The sequence below is a fragment of the Sciurus vulgaris genome (assembly GCF_902686455.1).
Source record: "Sciurus vulgaris genome assembly, chromosome: 14".
Taxonomy (NCBI): Eukaryota; Metazoa; Chordata; class Mammalia; order Rodentia; family Sciuridae; genus Sciurus; species Sciurus vulgaris.
Genome location: NC_136475.1, coordinates 12,341,964 through 12,361,986, shown reverse-complemented (window position 1 = coordinate 12,361,986; position 20,023 = coordinate 12,341,964). Strand labels below are relative to the sequence as shown.

Below are 20,023 nucleotides of genomic sequence, written 5' to 3'. Positions count from 1 at the left end.
TCCGTCTTTCTTTTAACTTATACTAAGTTGGATGGTCATACCAGTGGATGGACAAGCTAGAGTCTCCCCTACCCATCTGTGTTCTCAGAAACTGGCGCAATACCCTGCAGACAGTCCACAATCCCACCCCTGCTTTGGGTAGACCTCTGAGGCAGCACTTAAATCAGCGGTGCACATACTAATTTAACCGAATCCCTACAACACCTTGCTGAAGACTGAATTTTAAAAAATTTTTATCTTAACTTCAATCTACTTCTGAATCTTAGCTCTACTTAATTGGGACTAAAAATAAGCGAAAATTGTAAGCGAGTTGAAATGTTTGTGCCTCTAGGTTAACCTGATTACCTCATCCAATATCAATGATTGGGGGGAGGGTATAGCTTAGCGGCAGTGTGCTTATTAGCACACGAGGCCTAGGTTGTCTCCAGTAGCACCCCTCTGAAAAAATCTATAAGGTTAAGTATATTCAACAAAGATAGCAGCTTAAAGACATGCTGCCATTTTTTTCATTAAATCTAAGATGCTACAGAGGTTCACTACCTTAAAATGTGAAAAGCGGCCAATGGCAACTACATTCTACACGCTGCTTTCTGGAAAAATCTTAGAATTAATGAAACATGCAAGTAAAAACATTAACCTACCTCCAACTCCCTAACAACCTACAGCAGTGGTCAAAACCCCTTAGACCTGTCCAAATAGACTCCAGGAGCGAGGCAGGCAGTAGAATTGAGGAGGAACTCTCCAGATGATCCTGTACCCACACGACACATTAGACAAGGAAAACCAAAACATGATTTTATGACTTTATTGGACAATCAGCAGTTAGTTCTCATCCACATTGACTGTCTGTAGATCTGCAAAAGAAGTGATAGGACAGTCAACGTCCATATTCATTTTATATTTGAACACACCAAAAACCTTTTCTAGAAATAACTGGATAAATAGTTCTATTTCATTTTTCGTTGCTTTTTATAACCAAGATACCAGTTTTGTATTTCAAGTGAAATCATGCCTGTGACTCATACTCCTGTTGGAAAGTCTCAAGGCACAGGAAACATCTGAAGAGATGAATGCAGGTTAAAAAAAAAAAACGATGAAGAGCTGCACATGGCTCATGCCTATAATCCCAGTGGCTCAGGAGACTGAGGCAGGGGATCCTAAGTCTGAGGCAGCCTAAGCAACTTACAAGAACCTGTCTCAAAAAAGGCTGGAATGTAGCACAGTGGTAAAGCACCTCTGGGCTTCAATCTCTAGTATCAAAAAGAAAGGTCTGAGGACATTTTCCTAAAGTCATCTAAACAGTTTTTGGGGTGGAGTGAAACTTACTTTTGAACGTGGTAACAGGGACGTAGGTTACCAAAGTATAAAGTTTGTTGGGCGAATCTTCATCCTCATTACGTTTTCTGGACAATCGCACACGAATACGATAAGGGACATTCCTAATAAACAAATCTGTTGTTAGAGTCAACGCCTCCTTTCAGAAACAGCCACCACCCACATTCTCACAACCCCTCCTTGCTTCTAATGTTGTCCTCATCAACCAGCCACCATGTCCCTGGTAAATATGTCAAGGCGGACATAAAATGCTGCCATCACAGGACGCGTGTCTACTAAAATGTGTTAAGACAGCAACACTGATGTTCACCAATTGCTCATAAGCAAAAATAGGGACCCAAATGCCATCTTTTGCTTCTACTAACCAACATTAAGAATTTTGTTAAATATTATCCTATCCCATTTCTCTCTCGCCAGCAGCATAGCTGATTTATCTCCTTCCCACAATTTAGGATGTGCCAGGTGTTACCCCAGGCCTCAGGCTGCAGTGTAGCCAGTGACCACTCCATCGTCTCAAGGAAGCACTGCACCTCATGGTCAGACACCTCTCCACCCCACCCCGGTGCCCCATCTCAGCCATCCCATCCAATCACGGAGTTGAAATACCACCCACATGCAGAACATCCCCCACACCAGAACCACCCAATCTACACACACATTGGTCATTTTTCTAGCAAGGTCCCTGCTTCTACTTTGGTACCTTATGTCCTTACCATACCAACACCCTTCTGCTCCCCAACTCCCAACCTCGGCATTAACATTTGGACCAGGTAAGCCTTAGTGGGAACTGTCCTATGCATTCTGGGTATCTGCAGAGCCCCAGGCCTGTTATCAACCCAGTGAGAACAGCACCTCCCCTAAGGGTTGGTAAAAATGCCCCAAGTCAAGACCACTGCTGTCACATTGGGCCTGCCTGGTGTCTAGAGGCTACAGGGCCCCACCGGTGTCCTTCACCAAGGGCTTTGAGGCGCTTGCTCCACCCCCTTCCACCCCCGCCCCACCAGAGGCTGAGTCTGCTCTCCATGCAACACCCTTCCCCGCCAAAAGTGCTGCCCTCTTCACTCAGGTCTCAGTTCACAGCCATGGTAAAGATGCCAGCTCATCCTATGAGCCACTGTCACAGTATTTTCTTTATATTTCCACATAATGACCAAACTATGGAACTCGCAGGAACCGTGGAAGATTGAGTTGGACAAGCTGCTGTCACTTTCTAACAACAATTTCAGTACCTTATTCCTTTGGCCCAGACAGCTTTGTTGAGCCTGGTATCGATGCGCACATCTGGAGTTCCCATCTCCTTCATGGCAAATTTCCGGATCTCTTTGAGTGCCCGCGGAGCACGCTTCTTGAAGCCCCTAGGATTCAAATATAAGTGAACAAATTAAAAATGCATGTTAAAGTATGTAAAGTACACACATGGCAAGTCCTATTCTCATAAAACAAAAACCTTAAGCTAGGCAGGAACACCCTTTTCCCACCAGGATGCAGTGCCCAGCAACTGGCACCAATCCTTGGACAAGATCTGCTACTTCTATGTACACCTTGTGTCCTAGGACCAAAATACTAAGAGCATGCTTTTGGAGCACATCACTCAGTGCTAGTAACTTAGCCTATACTTACAGGGCAAGGGCTTGAAATGTGGATAGATTTAAGAAGTTTGACGACAAAAATCAATCCTATCTGTGGAACTCGAGGTATGTGTCAGGCTAATTCCAAGGCACAAACTGTGTCCACCAATTTCCCACCATCCCAAACTGAGTTTAGTACTAATGAGCCTTCATTAACAATGAAGGCACAGACTTGTTTGGATTTTAAGTTTTCAGTTAAAATAAGAAACGCAAAAGCCTAGAACTTCACACAGCCTGAAAAGGCTGATCATTCACACAAGCAGAGGCCACACCTGGCAAGGCAGAGACCAAGCATCCTAAAGGTGCCCACAGCCAAGGTTCTTTGCTGAGCTCACCAGCCTCCTTACCATTTTTAGAGCCCAAACAAGTTCACTTCATTTACTTATTCAGAAATAAAGAGTGCCAGAATAAGAGGTCAGCAGAACAGACAAAACCCCAGTTTTTCATGTAGCTTATTAAGTGACCATGAGGTGCATCAGACAGAATCAAGCGCTACAGAGAAAGACCAGGAAGAAGAGATGGAGGCTTAGGGAAGGGTACCCTGCACTCAAGATCTGAAGATAATTAGCTACCTGGGCGGGGTAAAAATAAAGCAAAACCACTATTTTTAAACATGAACATGTCTGGCATGATTAAGAAAACAAGTGGGCCAGCTAATGTGGGAACATAGTAAGCACTGTGGTTCCTCACCTAAGATAGGAATCGAACACATGACCTGAGAATACAGCATGTCTGGGGGAGGGGGAGGGAACCAGGAAGAGAGAGCTCTCAAAGCTGCTTAGTAGGTTAAGAACTGAATGTATTCAGAAGGTTGAGTCCACAGGATCTGGTGTACTGCCAACGAATCAAATAGGGAAGGTCAGAGAGGAATGGGTTGTGGTACAGAGGACACCAGGAGTCTGGCTTGGCCCCTCTAAAGTTTGAGGTGCATATTTACTTAAGCAGAGATGTCAAAGAGCAGTTGGATGTCTGAAGTTTGTAAGACTGCTTATTACCAAGTATGGACAGAAAAAACTCCATCCTGGCACACCTCAACATCAAGAGGGCTGTGTGGAGATGGAGAGGCACCTTGGGAGGGAGGAAGGCAAACAGGACTGTGGAGTCTGGCATTTGTGTGCTGGAAACACACCCCCAGGCCACTTGCCACTTCTGTTTCTAGCACCTCAAGATTCGAAATACTTGTTGCCTGCCTTTCACTAGGAGGAAGGCAGTGTCTTTGGTTCCCTGCCTATCTGCACACCTAGTACAGTACTTTGATAATCCAAGTGCCTGATGTGCTTCAACTTGGAGGCGATTCAGTCAACAGCAACACACAAAGGACACCGGATTTTACACCCAGAAACCATCTGAGACCCCAAATAAGACAACACACATAATGCTCTCTGGCTGACAAGTCACCACTTGGCTGCGATGTCAGACCAAATACAAACACGGTTACATCTCTGGCAATATTCTGTCTTAAGAGACTGTCCCCTCAAGGGCAAAAAAATCCCACTCCACAGATCGGTGACTGAATAGTTATTTCACCACGTGTAACATCTTGCTATTAAACCTCAAGCAACAAGACATTTGGTGTCCACTGTCATCAGTTAGCACCACAGGCAAAAAAGGGGAAACCTTACCAAGCCCTAGAATGAAAAACTAAATTGCAGAAGAACAACTGAACACCTGAACTCATCCTAATTGCATACCATAAATTCAAAACACCCGTGGGTCTTCACCATACACTGCCAATATCCATACATTCTTATCTCTAGTATTTACACTTCTAGCATTACAACTCTATCAGTGATGGGTCAGAGAACAAACAAAAATCCTATTTCACATTCAGGGCCGGACAAAGCGTTTCTTAATTAACTGGTTAATTTTCCTGCGGTATTCAGATACTGCTTGCTTTCCCTCATCCACTCTGACCTTTTGGCCTGTTGGAATTCAATTCAGAAACAAGCACCGAGTATAACTATGATCTCATTTATCACCACCAGTTTTCTAAAACCTTCTCTCCCTAAGTATCAATCCCTCAGTCCCACGTTGGCAGTCACTAACCTCAGGGCAGTACACTTGAAACCCTGCAGGCCTTCAGTAGGGTACAAGCAACACAGATTTTGGGCATTACGCATTTCAAGGGCACTTGGTCTTCAAAAGACTCGGCAGTTCTAGGAGAATAACCACTAGGCGCGTGAGGGCAGCTGGCCAGTCCCAGACGGGCCGCAGGGATACTCACACTCCATGGATGCGCTTGTGAATGTTGATGGTGTATTCCCGGGTCACGACCTCATTGATGGCAGAGCGGCCCTTTTTCTTCTCGCCACCCTTCTTTGCGGGAGCCATCTAAATACAGGCAGGGAGACTTACAGAAAACTCAGTGGGGAAGCCCAAGTCAAGTCCTCCCTCCCGGCTTGGCGTCCCCTGCCGGGTGCGAAAACCCCGGCTGGGTAGGTCCCTGTGGTCCATATTTGAGCCAGGCCAGGCTGGCCGCCCTGCAGCGTATGCTTGAGCGTCCCTCCGATGTCCTCGACCCGGAAGCCCCAGGGGCCCGGGCTCTCCCAAACCTGCCCCTCTCCCTCCCAGGCCCCGAGAGCCCTTTAACACGGAGCCGATTCCCATCTCCCAGGAACCGGAGCCCGAGCCAACTCCGGCGAGATCCCGCCGTGATCGCCAGCACAATCTCGGGGGCTGATGGAGCCGGATTCCCAAAGTCCGGAGCTCAACACCCATACTCACTCTGCCCGGCTCAAGTTGGAAAGGAAGGGCGCGAGGGATTGTGGGAAGGAAAGCTGCGGTCGCAAGTACAACTTCCGGGTCGCCTAGAGGCGGGGACAGGAGGTGTGGCTAGGGAAGGGGAGAGGCGAGGCTGTGACGTAAACGAGGCGCGCCGGGGCAGCCGCGTGGAGTTTCGGGGGCGGGGCCTAGGCGGGCGCGGCTGCGCAGACCGGCTCTGAACCTTATTGGGCGCTTTTCACGGAGGCTTCCGCCGGCGGCTTCCACCTGGCCTCTTGCAAGCGTGCGGGGGGCGGGTCTTGTTCCCATTTTCTGTTTTCCCAGGAAGTCCAGTGCAAGGCCCACAGGTGGCTGGCTGCAGGGCCAGGGAGAGGTCGGCTTTTGTTTTTCCCATTCATTCCACCAACATTTACTGCACCTGTGTTGGCGCTGTACCTGGCTGGCAGTCCCCGGGATGACTGCCTACGAGTGGTTAAGTAAAAAGCCTACAAGAAAAATTCTTGTGTTTCCAATGAGCTTTTTTCCTCCCAAACAGAATTCTTGGTATAGTAGGAAGTTCATGAGAAATTGTGTCCAGAAAGCCACAAATGGCATTTCTCTGGAGAATTCAGACTATTTATTTCTCTGGGATATTAACAGCTGACTTTGAGACCTTCAGGCTGCACCTACATAACATGATGAGGAAATCGAAAGTGATGTTGTAACAAAACACTCAAATTTTTCCAGCACAATTTAGGCAAGTGTGTGAAATATCGTGGCTTAGAACAACCTAACAGTTGACCCATTCAACATGTTGCTTGTATAAACAAAACTTTAAAATTAATTTAATGAACTTTAGTTGTTACTGGACACAGAAGATGCTACATTTTAATTGAGTTAGTTTAAAATATCCAAAACTTGGTGGACTACAGAGTTCATTCTTCAGTCATGTCTCTTGAGCCAAGACTGTATAGTTTTCCAAATAGAAAGGTCATGGTTTTTCTGGAAATAGGACAGGGTTGCAAAACAGCCTTTTAATGAGCAAAATTTAGTGAATCAGAAGCTTAGGGATTAAACTTCCCATGATATGTGTGGGTTTAGAGAAAGATTACACAATGAGTTTTCTGAGTTTATCCAAATTCTAAACATGTTAAGTTTTAGGCAGAGCTAACTTCAATTAGTAGTGTGGCGGACTCCACCCTCTTCTCCACCCTCTTTTAATGGCTTCTGGTTAGAAAATTCTAGGGCCATAATACCCTGTGTTCATTAAAAATCTTGTTCTATTTAGAAGTAAGGACTCTGACAGCCAGTTAAAATGCAAATACAAATAAGATATACTTTTTTACAGAAAAAATCAGATCTCTCTTTGAATTTACAAAACATTAAATTAAAAAATATTCCAGTTTCACGGATTTTTTTTTTTTAAACGGTGTTCATTTCTGGTTCCTTCAAAGAGTAACGTTCTGAGCACAAGCAAAGCAATTTGACTTACCCTTTTCCTCAGGAACAGTGTAATTGTGGGACTGATGCCATCCACAACTGATCCTAGGCATAGAGCTGAGAACTTTCTCGGCTTTACAGACAGGGTAGAAGCATAGAGCAACAGTGAACCAAACTCCACACTCCCAGGCCAGTGCTTTCAGGAAAGGAGATCCCCCCCCCCGCCCCTGCAAGTGGTTCAGTGCCCCAGAGGACCCCATGTTAGTGTGAGGAGCCCCGGGAGGGGCTGCCAGGACCCGTGGGTATACTGCAGCTCTCACTCCCACCCCACCAGTGGCAAGTGTGTGCCCACATCTTGCACACAGACTCCCCCACCCTGCTGCGTGACTGGTAATGAAGTGTTGGCAGTGAGACTCCGTAGAACTCCAGCCTGGGTGAGTTTAATTACAGGCAGCGCATGATCACTTGGGAGAAGAATGTCTTGGTCATCTCCCACAGATTCTCCGCATCTGACGCTGGATTTTTCCAGTAACATTTTGTTTTCATTTTGTTATCATTTCTACCATGAACCATGATTTTTTTTGGCACACATTTTTTGGCACATAGTGCAGCTCGCAAAACTTAATGCCATTACCTGACTTATTGTATCACTTTGGATCTTGAATGTCCCCCAAAGGCTCATGTGGGTTTGATCCCGGGCCATGGCGCTATTAGGAGGTGGTGGGACCTTTAGGAGGTGGGACCTATTGGGAGGAAGTTAGGTCATTGAGGGAGTGCCCTTGAGGGGATATTAGGCCCCTCCCCCTCCCCCATCCCTGCTTCCCATCCACTGTGAGTTGAACAAGTGTCCTCTGCCATGTACTTCTGCCCTAATGTATTATGCTGCCACAGGCCCAAAGCAACAGGACCAAGAGACATAAACTAACACCTCTGAAATCATGAACCAAAATAAACTTTTCCTCTTTTAAAGTTGATTATCTCAGGTATTTTGTCATAGCAATGGAAAGCCAGCACACACCATTTCCAAATCTTTGATTACCCTTGAAATATCTTGAAAAATCAAAAGCTTCCAGGGGAAAGGATGTATAGGTGTGGATGTACAAAAAGGGACAGAGGAAATTGTACAAATTTGTTAATTTATTACAAAATGTTCCACTCACAGAAAAACACAAGAAAACTTTTATACTTTTTATATTTGGGGAAGGAACTGGCGTCTCAGATACAAAATAATTTACACATAATTCGTACAATTTTATTTTATATAGAAATAGGTAATTATTACAACAGCTGTACAATTCACTACACTCATCTGATAATTACATAAAATCTTTTCTTTAGAAACATCTCAACATAACAAAACATACAAAAAAAGCAAAGTGCATTTTGAAAAGGAAAATCCAATCCTCAGAATTATCATGAAAGATATGTAGGAAGATGCAGCATTCTCACTAAGGGCCAGCACGTGGTGGGGTTTTCCGGAGACTGCAGCCCCCCAGGCTGCTTGGCTTATGAAACCTCTTCCCTCCTAGTCTTAGAGTTCTCTACAGAATTCTGGAACATCAGCTGCAAAATTGTGCTTCGCTTTGAGTCTACTTTTATAGTTGCAATCGAGGAAGTAAACAGGAAACAATCCAGTGTCATGTCTGGGTGGGGGATCACCCCCAGTAGGGCAGGGGTGAAGCCTCCTTGCATTAGGGTTTAGGCAGAGGGTGTGCATCTGCAGCTTGGTTAATAGCAATCAGCTTCGCTGATTGGTGGGCTGTTTTTGTTACTATGGTCTCCAAATGAAGTCATGAGACCTTATTATTATTTTTTTTAAACAGAAAGTGCCTCAGTTATTTCCTCTGTGCAACTGTGCAAATGAAAATAAAAACCACCATTTAAAAATAATGAAAAATAATCTCTTTCTCTCTCTCTCCCCAACAGATCTCTGACCCAGTCCTTCTCCAATGCAAAGGAAAGATGATCAAGAGAGTGAAGGCCAGCTTGGGCCTGGGTGGACCGGGGTGCGCGCTGCGGGGATGCAGCAAGGAGCGCCATCTCCGCGGGTAAACTGGATTTCGATTCCTCCTCCCCCGAGCATTCGGCTCCCGGCCGGTATGGCTGTAGAGGGCGCCCCGAACCCTGTCGGCAAGGGAGCATGGCCGGCATTCCCGATCTGTGTTCCACCGTGCCAGCCGTGGCGCTCCAGGGATGGTTACCATCCAGGAATTCTGAAATGTATGCTGGGTGCACGCAAGCCGAGGGTTTAGCTCGAACCCCTCCCCACCTCCTGTGGCCGCCCCCTCGTCCATTGGTTAAAGCTGATTGCGTCCCGACCCCGGTGCCAGGGCACTACCGGGGCGGCTGCTGGAGGCCTGACGACTCGGACAGCCGGCTGACCCTGCGGGGCGGGCGCGCGGGCTGGGGCTGCGCGGGCGGCGGCGGGGTGTAGCCCAGGGTCCCGGGCTGTTGGGAGTAGGTGGAGAGCAGTAGCGAGTCCGGCTGCTCACTGTGCAAAGAGGTCGATGCCTGTGCCGGGAAAGGAGAGAGAGAGGGCTCCTGAGCCGTTCTGTGGTTTGTGGGCCCCCAGCTGCCGTTGCATGACCCCTGGGGAATGAGGTGGTGAGAAGGGATCTGGGCTGCAGATGTCATCAGACTAGGGACTTCCCTTCCCAGAGTGGAGTCAGAGCAACCTTTCTGAAGCCAAGCTCCACCAACGCTGGAGGCCAGGCCGCCCAGAACGATTTCCTACACTGTGCACACATGGTCATGTGGCCTGTATGTTTTTTGGAGATGCAACCTGAGGCCACATGCAGACAGTTGAAGTGGAAGAATCGGTACCCACTATGTCTACAGGCTTTGCACTGCTGGGCCCTGTTCCCTGATGACGCCTAAAGCTGCCATTCGCCAGCATCCAATAGGAACAGCATGAATTGAAAAGTCCAGAAGCTTCAACAGGTCAAACTGACTTGGCAAGCTTCAGTCTTATTTCCCACTCGTCCCTCCCAATGAATGTACTTCTCCAAGTAGCCCAGAGCTGTCTCCCTACCCAGCACACCTGTCTAGTGTTTGTGCTGGCCTGGGTAGCCAGAGCACAGTTCTTTAACTCCTTCATCTACCTCTTGACGGTTTCCTGGGTGTGCCAGGTTCTGCAGCAGAGGCCTCACAGTATCCCCCGCCCAAGTCCCTAGCTGCAGGAAGGGTCCCCTGCCCCAGCGTTCCCACTCTGCCCTCATCCAGAGCCTGCCCGCACCCTGTGCTGATGCACTTCCCCACGTGAGCTCTGAGGTCCCAAGGGCTTCCAAGTCCTAAGGGCAGCCAGCAAACCAAGGAGCTCTTTGCATCTTTACTCTGTAGCTTGCACCCAACAGGTGCCTGGGAACACTTGCTGCTCCTGCTGAGGAAATACATGGGGACCTTTCCCACTCCCCTCCCCCACTGCCTTCTCACCGGGTTGTTTCCTACCCAGAATCATTTCTGCATCCCAAGAACTGAAAAGATCCGCAAAGCCAGATCTATGTGTGGGGTCAGAGAGATTTGAAAATCACCCCACACATGGTTTAGCGGCTTTGGAATTAAATGACATTCCAGACCTTTAAGGACAACTCTCTTCATCTTTGTCTCATGGTCCTCAAGATGGTCCGGCCACGGCACCGTGGTCCTCTGGCTTTGAAGATGCCAAGCAAGGAAGTGTAGGCCGTCCTTGCTGGGAAAGGAACCCTCCCAGGGCAGGGTGAGGGCTGTCTAGAAGGAGACCCCCTGGCTCATGATGGGGAGGAGGCTGGAGCCCCAAACCAGCCTCTTCTACCCGCACTCCTCCCAGTGTGTTCGACACTTGCTTGAGGTAATTTATGCCTTCTCCATATTCTTCTGGAAAGCCCCGATTTCACACAATGTTATTTTACTTAATAAGGCATTTTGATGGATCTTTAAATGACTTAATTTTGTATTTGTACGTGACTTTATACATGCACTAAAAAGTCCAACGAAAATACTCATTCATGTCTGACTTTTGCTCTAAAAACAAGGCTATATCAAGATGCAAAATTATTTTTTTAAAAAATGGACCCTTTTCCCATATAACCATATGAGATATAATTGCTGATTCTTAATTTTTCATATTTCACATACATACATTTTAGAAGCTTTAAGCAATCAAATATGAATCTTTGTGGGACTTGCTTTTGTACCAGGGACAAACAGCCTTCAAAGCAAGGCAGGAGACAGCGCTTCCGACGTGGAATATGGAGGTTGGATTCTCTCCCTACACCCACACCATCCCCGTTGGGCCCTGGTGCCCACCTGTAGGTAGTGTGGCGGCTGCTGCTGGGCCTGTGCCGGCTGCAGCGGTGACAGCTGGGAGGTGGGGAAGCTGGGCTGGAGCACTGGCTGCCCCATCAGCAGGATGGGGGTCGAGGCGCTGCTGCCGGTGGGGTGCGAGTCAGGATTTGGAAACACGGCCTGGCCCTGTGCATACCTATTTAGTTTCATGTGGGAAGGAGAAAAAGAGATCCTGTCGGAAAGAGATACGGACATGGCACTGAGAAGCACGAGCAACCCAAGGAAAAACGGTTGAAGTTAGACTTCGACAAGAACTTGGTCCCTCCAAGCACAGTATCGGCAGAGGGAAGGACCCCCGCCCCCCGGGTGGGAGAAAGTATACCAAGTCACATATCTGATGTGGGACTGATACTCAGAGTATGCAGAGATTCATGGATGCCCATCTTCACCACCGTGACCACCACCACTGGGCCAGCACCACCCCAACAACCCCATCAAAGCAATGGACAAGGGCTTGAGACATTTCTCCAAAGCAGGGACACAGAGGACCAACAGATACATGAAAAGATGTTGAATGTCACTTGTCCATAGGGAAAAGCAAACCAAAAGGAGCTACCCACTTCACACTCATTTCGATGGGTATTAGATTAAAAACAAAAAACAGAAAATAACCCTTGTTGGTAAGGATATGGCAAAACTGGAACTCTTGTGCATGTTGGTGAGAATACAAAATGTATGGTGCAGCCACTGTGGAAAATGGTCTGGTTGTTCCTCAAAACACTAAACATAGAATTACTCTATGACTGAGCAGTTCCAATTCTGGGTATACTCAAAACAAGTGAAAGCGGGCACTTGAACAAGTATTTTCACACCTATGCAAATATCCACAATAGTTAGAAGGTAAAAGCAACCAATGTCCATTGACAGATAGATAATGGATAAAAATACATATATGTATGTGTATTCATAATATTCCATGCATATAATGGAATATTAGCCTTAACAAGGGAGTAGATTTTTTTCTTGTGTTTTTGGGTACTCGGCCACACCCCCAGCCCTCTTTTGTGTTTTATTTAGAGATAGGGCCTCACTGAGTTGCTTAGCACCTCGCTTTTGCTGAGGCTGTCTTTGAACTCGAGATCCTCCTGCCTCAGCCTCCTGAGTCACTGGGATTACAGGCGTGTGCCACCATGCCTGGCAAGGGAGGAAATTTTGACACTTGCTTCAAGACAAAAGGCCCTGGAAGACATTATGCTAAGTGAAATAAGTCAGTCACTAAAGGATAAATACAGTGTGAGGTACTTGGAAGAGTCAGAGTCACAGAGACCGAAAGAATGTGGTTACCAGGGGCAGAGGTAAGAGGGATGGAGCGTTACTGCTTAACAGGAGCAGGGGTTCAGCTGGGAAGATGAAGAAGCCCTGGTGACAGGGCTGATGGTTGCACAACAGCGTGACTCTACTTAATGCCACTGAGTTATGTATTTTAAAATGGTTTAAATAGTAAATGTTTCATTATGTACATTTACCATGATAAGAAAAAGAGGTGTCGATGATAATAGTCCACCAACAAGGAGCAGAGAAAGGACGTTTAGGAACGCTCTGGAAGGTTACAGACGTTTGCAAAGAGAAGTCTACTTTGCATTCTCTTCTTCGAGAGGTCATTTCCCTGTCTGGGACCATTTGTAACGGGCTTGGGGGCTCCCAAGTTGCTCTGCAGGGAGGCCTCAGTGTGCAGGAGGCGGATCCTGACACTCCTTGGAAAATGTGCCTTAGGTCATATCTGGAGTGGGTGGTAGAGGAGATGGGTAGAAATTAGTGGTTTGACTGAAAATGGCAGATTAGTTTACCAGAAGAAAAAAAAAATGTATTTTTGCTCATTCACTGCATTTTAAGCATTTCTAGAAAGTGATGTAATAAGTATCTTTCTGCTTATTTGGATTTAGGAAGAACAGGCAAAATCTAAAACCAAAACCAGACCCCCATGCTCAATTGAGAGCAGAACAAGGAACTTTGAAAGATGGCTTTCTGTGGAATGCATGTCCCTCTTCACCCTCCTGTGATCGGCCAGAGGGCCAGAACGTCTCAGGGTGTAGAAGATACCAAGAGAGACCCCAGGCAGGACCAATAAGGTCACTTTGAAGATTCAGGAGGCCACATGGCTATGGTAGAGTCTTTGAATATGTGACCTATGTAAGGTCTCTTCATTGATTGAAAAAAAAAGGAAGTTCCCTACATCATAGAGTTATAGAGGTTTTTTGTTTGTTTGTTTTTTGGTTATTTTTTTTATTTTTTATTTTTGTAACAGGGATTGAACCCAGGGGTGCTTAATCACTGAGCCACACCCAGGCCTTTTTTGTATTTCATTTAGAGACAAGGTCTCCCTGAGTTGCTTAGGGCCTTGCTAAGTTGCTGAGGCTGAGGCTTCGATCCTGCTTCAGCTTCCCCAGCTGCTGGAATTAAGGCATGCACTACTGTGCCTGGTCACTGTAGAATTTTTATTGGGATAAAGTGAAATCATGTACACAGGGGTCCCTGAGCCCCAGAAATGCTCAGCTGCTGTTAGCGTGGGCTGCAGAAGGACACAGGAAGGTCTTCTCTGGATGGTCCCTGGAGATACTTGCCAGGCCTCATTAGCTAGCGCTGTCCTGGTGAGCTTGGAACCCAAATTCAACCAGAGTTTATATAAAACAGATGTCTACAAAAGTTCTATTTTTGCTTCCTTTCAAAGGGTTAGAAACTATTTTCCATTAGCTTTTAAATGATTCAACTTTAGGTCTCCATTATCCTTCTTCCCAGTCATCAAACAGCTGAGCAGATCTGCTCCTGGTCCTGGGGGTACAGGTAGAAAAGAGACTGGGGAAGTACCACAGGTCGAATGTGTCATGTTGGAAACTTAACCCCCCAAGTCCCGTATTACTGGTATTTGAGGCAGGGCCCGGGAAGTAAGTAGGGTTAGATGAGGTCACGAGGGTGGTGGAGGTCACGAGGGCATGAGTGGCTTTATGAGAAGAGAAGAGAGACCTGAGCTGGCATGCTTGCTCTGTGTTGCCGTGTGAGCCTTCCACCATGTTATGATGCAGCTGGGAGGCCCTCACCAGATACTGAGCAGATGCTGGCATCATGCTCTTGGACCTCCCAGCCTCCAGAACCATGAGCCAAATAAACCTCTGTTCTCTGTAAGCTGCCTAGTCTGTGGTATTCTGTTATAGCAACAGAAAATGGATTAAGACAGGAAACAAGAGGGAGGAGGCTATGTTTCTGGGAGGGAAGGGGAGCCCCACAATGAAGGGCCTCACAATCCTGGGGCACAGAAACACAGCAAGGGAGCTCAAAATGTGCCTGTGGGACAGCCAGCAGGGGCCCAAGGGGGCTCTCAGGAAGGAAAGAAGGGAACGTTTACCAGGACTGTCACCAAGGGTAAAGGCTTTTAGAGCCGTAATGAAATTCCAAGATGATACCACACTGGAGGTATCGTTAACTGTTTTGTTCAGGTCCTGTTTGAAGCATGGAATCTGGATAAAGAAGTTTAATCAGCATAAAGGGAAAAAGTGGAAGCTCAAGGGACGAGTCGCCGCGAAGGGGCACGCTTTGAGCCTGTCTTTAGTAGGACACTCACAGTGAGCCCACCAGCCCAGCCCATGAAGTTCTGGAGCATCATTTTAAGGAGACAGATAAAGCCCAGCCTGGGGCCATTGCCCATCCGGGGAGCTCTCTGCTCTTCCCTCCTCCAGGGCCACCTACTTGACTTGTCGTCCAGTCCTGCTGACCTCTGAGGGTGGCCTCGCATCACAGGACCCAGGCATCATGGGCTGGATAGGCTGGCTCAGCAGCAGCCTTCGAGCAGGAAGAGAGAAATGGCAGATGTCAGTCAGCGCCTGCTGTGGCCCTGATGGCCCTGGGCAGCGCCTGTGCAGCCTGGCTGGCTCTTCTGTGACTGACCCTTGTCCCTGCTTCCCCAACTCTGTTCTCAGCAGATCAGGAGGCAGAGGGTCACCTCCAAGGACCCCAAGCCCTCTCCTGCTGCTTCCGTAGCTGAGAGCAAAGGAACCTGGCCTCCCACCTGAGCTGCCGGTCGTGGCTGAAGTCAGGGCTGGGCTGGCACTGGCTGGCATCCTGGGAGGCCGTAGTGGGTGTGCTCAGGCTCAGGCCTGGTGGGAGCACAGCTGCAGGGCTGCTGAACTGGGCTGTCAGGCTGCTCACTGGACGGCTGCTGCCCTGCATCACCTGGGAACCCCGTATTGGCTTCAGACCCTGGAGCGTTGTTTGAACAAGAAGGACAAAACTCAGACTCAAATCAGGTCATCTTTCCAGGAAACTCCCCCAGACTCATTCTTCCACCTGCCCTGGCCATTCCTCTGATGCAGGGCCTACTCATTATGTATTGAACTCATTTGATTTTGTGACTGTCTTCCCATTAGATTGGGAGTGCCTCAGGGGCTCTTGGAATCCTGTGAACCTTGGTTAGTGACAAGTTTCAGCAGACAAGTAACAAATGTGCCCCGAATACTTTCTCACTTCACAAATTCTACTTCAGACACATAGAACTCTCTGCTGTTTCTCCAACTCACCAGTCCTATTCCTGCCTCAGGGCCTTTGCACATGCTGACCCATCTGTGTGGAATGCTCTTCCCCCTGATATCAATATGTTTTACTCTTTCCTCCCTCAGATCTTTGCTCAAATCATATCTTTGCAGGAAGGCCTTCCCTGTCACCTATCTGAAACTCCAGCCCCTAACCCCATCTTCACCAGAGTTCCCACGTTACCATTTGACACACCATCATTTTTAATTACTACTCTCCTCCGCACCACTCTTGGAAAATATCTGTTGCATGAAATAATGAGTGAGGGAGGGAGGGGACTTGGGTTTGCATTTTGAGTCTGTCAGTTCCATTGACTGTCCATTCCATTCACACAGTGATATCATGGCGCTTTAATTTTCAGAGCTTGAACCAAATCTTTCAATGTCGGATAGTGTGAATGCTTCCTAAGTATTCCCCTCTACAAAATTTCCTTGGCTATTCTCACACATTTGCTTTCCTGATGCCCTTGCACATCAAAAAGGCTGGACTTTAAACCAAACGAATTTGGATCAAGATGGATTAAACTCTCTTATACAGGTGAAGTCAAAAATTTTTGAAATAAGTTGCACCTGTTCTGAACATGTCCGGATTACGTTCTTGTGTTTATTCTCTGAACAAGACAAAACGACATAGCATCGACATAATATTAAATATTATAGGCCATGCAGAGATGACTTAACAGTATATAGGGGATGGGGGCATGGCTCAGTGGCCGAGGATATGCCTGAAGCCCTGGGTTCAATCCCCAGGAGAAAAAAATTATATAAGGAGGATGTGCATAGGTTCTGTGATTAGTGTGCTATCTTAAATAAGGTATTTGGGTGTCTGTGGGTTTTGGTACACACAGGAGTACTCAAACCCATCCCCTGCAGATTACGAGGGATGATTTCCCTTATCCGTGTTGCACTATATGTGATCTGGCTAAGTTCCCAGATTCTCCCTGGACCAGCAGCTCCCTGAAGGTAAGGACACCTCTGGTCCAGCTTTGCTCCCCCATGCCTACAGGAGCTCAGGGATGCCCACCAGGGCATCCCTCGCTTTGTGTACACGCGACGGCTCCAGGAGACGCCTCCCATCTGTGATATGCCAGAAGCAGGCTCAGGTCTTCTCCATCCCATTCCACAGAAGTGCCTTTACCCACTGGTGACAGTCAGATTGCGAGGTCACTGGTGGTGTGTGATGAGTGGAAATGGTCACCAAGGCAGGGCTTGGCAGGGACTGTGTGGGTGATCAGGAAGAGCAAGGTGGCCTGGGGCAAGAGACAGTGAGCGGTGGCTGCTCACGTGGATAAGGGCTGTGACCAGTGGGCAGTGGTGACCTGGATCAGGTGCGCAGGGACACGTGGCCATCAGTGAGTGCTTGGGATGTTCTCTTCCTCCTCCAATCCTAACTCAGTGTCAAAGCGGAGAGTTTCAGCTGCTCAGTGTCTTTAGGGCAAGGTCATAAAATACAGCAGGAAGCCACTACAATTCAGATCTTCAAAATGACTTAAAAGAAAGGCCCATCACCATAATCCATCCCCTGTCCAGAGAGGAGCAGCGTATAGGTTTGCAGTCCTCGTGGGCTGCAGAAATCAAGCGTGTCCTAGACAGAAAGAGTGCCTGCTTTCATGGCAAGGACAGAGTGGGGACGAGGGCACATTTACCTGGGTTGATATCACCCTCGATTCTCTGAGCAGGTGCTGGTTTGTGACCTGGGTTGAGGCGATCTGCCCTGAAAGTTGTGGGCTGGCCACAAGCTGGGGCTGAGACACTGCTGCTGGCCTCTGCTGTAGCTGCTGCTGAACCTCAGGCCGCTGGGCGCTGCTGAAGCTCAGGGAGACAGCAGGCTGCTGCAGAAACATCTGGGAGCAGAAGAGAAACAGCCATAAGGTGGAGGTGGCAGGGTGTGCCTCCTCTGTCTCCCTGTCACAGGACAGTCAGATTCCTGCTGTCCCCGTTCTGGCTGGTAGATCATCAGCTCAGCTCATGGACAGCAGGGGCCTAGGATGCTTCCAGCACAGTGAAAGTCTCCAGAAATAGTGGCTGGGCTGGAGAGCACAGCCCCTGCCTTCCTGAAGGTTGCCATCCTGTAGCTGGCACCTGCCAGGGTGAAAGAAGTTTAGTTCCGGATGCTCCGGAAGCAATTGGAAGCACGTATCTATAGTCTCAGGGGGCTTATCAGTTACTTGTCAGAAGGGAGAGATGCCTTGTGAATCAAATGAGCACTATAAAGTGGTGGCAGAAGGTTGGCTAACCTGCAGCGTGGGTCTCATCTTCCTTGAAGTAGGATGGGACCCTTTGGGGGCACCTTGGATCTCTGCAAAGTGACCAGGGACAGCACCCATGTTACCCTCGGGAAACTTTAGCCTAGTGCCCTCAGCTGAGGTGGCAAATCTGCTCCCAGGAAGCAGGCGACCCTCTCTTCCCAGGCAGGACTATAAACAGAGAAGATGTCACAACAGCGTGTCCAAGTGCTTTGAGATTAGGGTTCAGTTTCACAGCCGTCCCGGTCATCCCCATGTATTTTGTCACCTCAGAAGTCCCAGACACCTAGTAGGCTGTGAGATGTTAGCCTGGTCATTTCAATTAGAAACGGTTGAGAGCACCTGATGACATTTGTAAAGAGTTTGAATATTCATGAGACTCTCTCCTCAGAAAGTTTGTGCAGCGTACCTTTGGCCCTCCCTATCTGCTGATCCCACCTGCCTTAGACGGAAACCATTGGGGAAAAGATGCATCTGGGCTGAGCATGCACACGTGCTTCCTGGTCTTCATTCCCTAAGCAAGAGTGGAACAGGTACATAAGGTTGCCCTGCATTCACGTTATAAGTCGTCCCAGGAGACTGAGTCCACGGGAGGATGTGCGCAGGGTCTAGGTACACACCGCACCCTTTTACGTGAGACCCTTGAGCATGCACAGTTGTTGGTGTCTGAGGGTGTCTTGGAACCAATCCCACAGGGACTGGATGCTGTATTTGATTTAAAACAGCTGAAGTGCTTAGAAAGGTCTTACTTTGGTTTTTAACCTTTCTTTGTTAGATATGTGAAATGTTTGAAAGACAGAGAAATGAAATCTGTACATTATCTGGCTTTGGCAGATAATGCTGACTATTCACGATTTGTTAAACTTGTAAACTACTTGAACATCAACTAAAAAAACAGGGAAAGGATTGTTCTTTTTAGTAGGTTTGTAAGAAAAATGGGATCTGTGAATTGACTCTACATGTTTAAGAAAGGCAGATTTAATAATAATTTAAACAAAGATCTCCACCAAACTCATTTAACAAAAGCCCCTCATGGGCCTTACAGACATCTGGCGTTCTCTCTGTCACAGTTCTTGACACGTGACGTTCTGTTCCAATCTAGGCCCATGGCTCTGTATTCAGGAGGGGGTTTCCTCCTCCCAGCCTCTGGCATTTTCCCTTCCAATCAGGCCGATCCAACCTCACACCCAGTACAGACTGACGTGTGGACCTTTGCCGAGTGACAGCTCAGCTCTGGGAAGCAGGTGTACAGTCGTAGGCAGGTATAGAGCCACACCGTTCAGGTGCTTGGAGGAGCCCCCAAAGACCGATCTGCTCAAATGTCTCCCCAATCTCCTCTTATGCCCCTTCCCCAGGCAAGAATCCTATAGTTTTAAGATGAGGGCTCTCTGCCCCTTGAGAAGCTAAGATGAATTTTCTGGTATCGAGCATCTCAGATCTAGCATCCACGTGTTTAAAGACGAGCACTTTCTGTAGTCCCAGCTACCTTAGTATATGGCTTGTTTATAGCACGCAGGGTAACCTGTTCCTCACCTCTTCAGCCAAAACCTAATAAAAATTCCAATTCCCATATATTTTTTTCTGATAGGATACAGTTTACCTTCTGAGTAGAGTTTGAATAAACGCAAGCTTTATTTATGACAGACTTTGTAATCCAAATTAAAAGAGACATATTTGAGTTCCAGTTGCCACCCTACCATCTATTCGCAGTATGAGCTTTTCATAACTTTTTGAAGCCAGAGTTTCCTATTCATAAACAGTGACATCAACAACACTTTACCTTATAAGGGATTATATAAAGTCAATGCATAAAAAATACCCAAGACACAGC

The 20,023-nt window shown here is 47.6% G+C and overlaps 2 protein-coding genes across 11 annotated transcripts in view; both read right to left on the bottom strand.

Annotated features, from left to right (window-relative positions):
• Positions 1-6: 6 nt before the first annotated feature.
• Positions 7-5,788, bottom strand: RPL31 (ribosomal protein L31). Of its 2 annotated transcripts, none has more exons than XM_079111057.1 (5): positions 5,688-5,788; positions 5,188-5,294; positions 2,565-2,690; positions 1,327-1,439; positions 7-854 (listed from the first exon to the last, which is right to left on the bottom strand). In XM_079111057.1, exons 2-5 carry the CDS (start codon positions 5,292-5,294, stop codon positions 823-825), a joined length of 378 nt encoding a protein of 125 aa, XP_078967183.1. In that variant the 5' UTR covers positions 5,688-5,788; the 3' UTR covers positions 7-822. The 2 variants fall into 2 exon arrangements, with proteins under 2 accessions (XP_078967183.1, XP_078967182.1); XM_079111056.1 differs by having other exon boundaries at positions 781-1,261; positions 1,302-1,439.
• Positions 5,789-8,863: 3,075 nt separating this feature from the next.
• NPAS2 (neuronal PAS domain protein 2) overlaps positions 8,864-20,023 on the bottom strand; it is a 154,238-nt gene continuing 143,078 nt past the window's right edge. For all 9 annotated transcript variants that reach the window (XM_079111005.1, XM_079111009.1, XM_079111008.1 and 6 more), the window contains 5 exons: positions 17,593-17,790; positions 15,427-15,617; positions 15,108-15,200; positions 11,388-11,562; positions 8,864-9,614 (listed from right to left, as the gene is read on the bottom strand). In XM_079111005.1, the coding sequence (XP_078967131.1) occupies positions 9,438-9,614; positions 11,388-11,562; positions 15,108-15,200; positions 15,427-15,617; positions 17,593-17,790 (834 nt within the window). In that variant the 3' untranslated portion in view covers positions 8,864-9,437. The remainder of the gene's footprint in view (positions 9,615-11,387; positions 11,563-15,107; positions 15,201-15,426; positions 15,618-17,592; positions 17,791-20,023) is intronic.